This window comes from Amphimedon queenslandica, unplaced genomic scaffold (assembly GCF_000090795.2).
Source record: "Amphimedon queenslandica unplaced genomic scaffold, v1.1 AMPQUscaffold_6374_Cont21666, whole genome shotgun sequence".
Lineage (NCBI taxonomy): Eukaryota > Metazoa > Porifera > Demospongiae > Haplosclerida > Niphatidae > Amphimedon > Amphimedon queenslandica.
Window position 1 is genome coordinate 1 of NW_003553333.1, and position 1862 is coordinate 1862.

At 37.3% G+C, this 1862-nt stretch overlaps 1 protein-coding gene and 2 long non-coding RNA genes across 3 annotated transcripts; 1 reads left to right on the forward strand and 2 right to left on the reverse strand.

Annotated features, from left to right (window-relative positions):
* Positions 1-14: 14 nt before the first annotated feature.
* On the reverse strand, positions 15-590 carry LOC109592077 (uncharacterized; the record flags this gene model as incomplete). The annotated part of the gene is made up of 2 exons (XM_020007641.1): positions 126-590; positions 15-60 (listed from the first exon to the last, which is right to left on the reverse strand). Coding segments are annotated over exons 1-2 (511 nt in total), but the record flags the coding sequence as incomplete, so codon positions are not given.
* Positions 591-685: 95 nt separating this feature from the next.
* On the reverse strand, positions 686-1124 carry LOC109592078 (uncharacterized). The gene is made up of 2 exons (XR_002190153.1): positions 1034-1124; positions 686-981 (listed from the first exon to the last, which is right to left on the reverse strand). It is a non-coding gene; the product is annotated as an uncharacterized LOC109592078 (long non-coding RNA).
* Positions 897-1444, forward strand: LOC109592079 (uncharacterized). The gene is made up of 2 exons (XR_002190154.1): positions 897-984; positions 1039-1444. It is a non-coding gene; the product is annotated as an uncharacterized LOC109592079 (long non-coding RNA).
* Positions 1445-1862: the final 418 nt, after the last annotated feature.

The following is a 1862-nucleotide window of genomic DNA, read 5'->3' on the forward strand; positions in this document are numbered from 1 at the left end:
ACACGACAAATGACGTATATCTAGTGATGTCACACAATTAACGGGGGAAAATGTACCATCCTATAGTAATTTTAAAACCATATTACTACTAAAAAATACATATGAAATGGTATAGGCTTATGTACCTTCCACTCTTCAGGAGTATGTAGTACACATGTAGTATCATGAACATTTTGAAGGCATGAAGAACAGTAGTATGCAAAAGCACTGCAGTCATTACAACGAAATGAGGCTTCTTGTTGCTGGCAAAGAACACACATTTGATGAGGTGGCATACAATTACTCTGCACTACAGCACATCTCAAAGCATGCCTTACTCCTTTCCAAGCTTCTTCAGCAGCTCTTTGCTTTATGGAATGATGAGATGGCAGCTCATCCCAATGAGTGCTAGTTGGCATATCTAGTGCAGATTCAAAACTAGGCTGTAGTGAATGTGAGTCATAATCAGATTCAGAGGTGCAGTTTTCAACGTCATCGTCATCATTATCATCATCTTCAGGTGGCTTACTCCGATGCATAACACTGGTTACATGCTCTCCTTTTCCTAAATGACAGGTCACAGTATCATAGGCGGCTGCAGGGTCGGGCATTTAGGGGCAATGCCCGACCAAAAATTCTGACCGGAAGTGTGACATCACCATAATTAATAGTTATTTTATGGTTAATTAATAGTTAATAACAGTTATTGCAATTATAATTTCAATTTTTTATGAAAATCTTATAATTATGAATGCATAAATGGCAGGCTGATAACAAGGTGATGAAGAGAGACTAAATAAAGGAGGAGCTCGAGGTGGTAAGACTTTGGTGCCAATCACAGTGGGCCACCACAGCAACACTAGAAAGCATAATCATTTCATTATTTAGTGCTATTTCAGTGTTCTTTTCTTGTCAGTTGCAATGTCTAAAAGCCTGGACTAGCTTCACTATGTCCTTTGTGAACAAGCCTGCTAAAAAGGAACAACAGTTTACAAAGTGAACCTAGTAAGTACAGTATAGAAGTCAATAATACAGATTATCTCATAATTCTTACTTTAGGTCAGTTTCTTGCTGAGAGTTGATGATCATGAGTCTCAGTCTACTCTTGTGGTTGATACAGCTACAGTTTTTTACAGCTACAGTTGATGTACAGTCAATTGTTGCTCATTCTCCATCACCCTATTCTTCTACTTCCTCTACTAATACTACTACTAGTACTATTACCACTACAGAAGTCAGTGTTGGAGCTACACCACCCACTACTTTATTACAATAACCTTCGCTACCAAAAAATTGTGCTAAAAAGCATAGATACTATATACCCCTGGATACGAAACTCCTCTATGCACACATATAAAATCCCATAAGGAAACGTCATAAACGTCACATCCGGCTGTCCTCACCCTTGTTTCGCTGCATTCATGGCTGCCAGGGTAAGTAAAACAATCACAGTAGCCTATTCGTTTGTTAAAGTAGCTGAATGATCCCTTAGAGGACTTTGCAAAGCCTATATATATTGAAATAATGCTCATAAACGATAGTTTGAGTGCATATTTTAGTTCTACAATGGATGTCATAGCCTACTTGTTGTGTACATTTCACTCAAGCCACTTTTTTAGCTTAACTCTGTTGAATTAGGCCAACATTTTTTATTGTACTGATAGGTTATTGTTTACTAGTTGTAGTGGGGCTATTATTTAGAGTTTGTGTTAAGTAAAAGAGCTGTTATTTTCTAAATCTTGGTTTTTCAAGCCCCACCTTTCTAGCCAATTTTTCTTTGTAATACTTGACTTAATTGGAACTTTTTTTATATGGTTTTGTAGCTTGAGAATAGGTAGTTGTAGTGGGCCTATTCTCAAAAGGAGTGTATTTTTAGTTTTGGT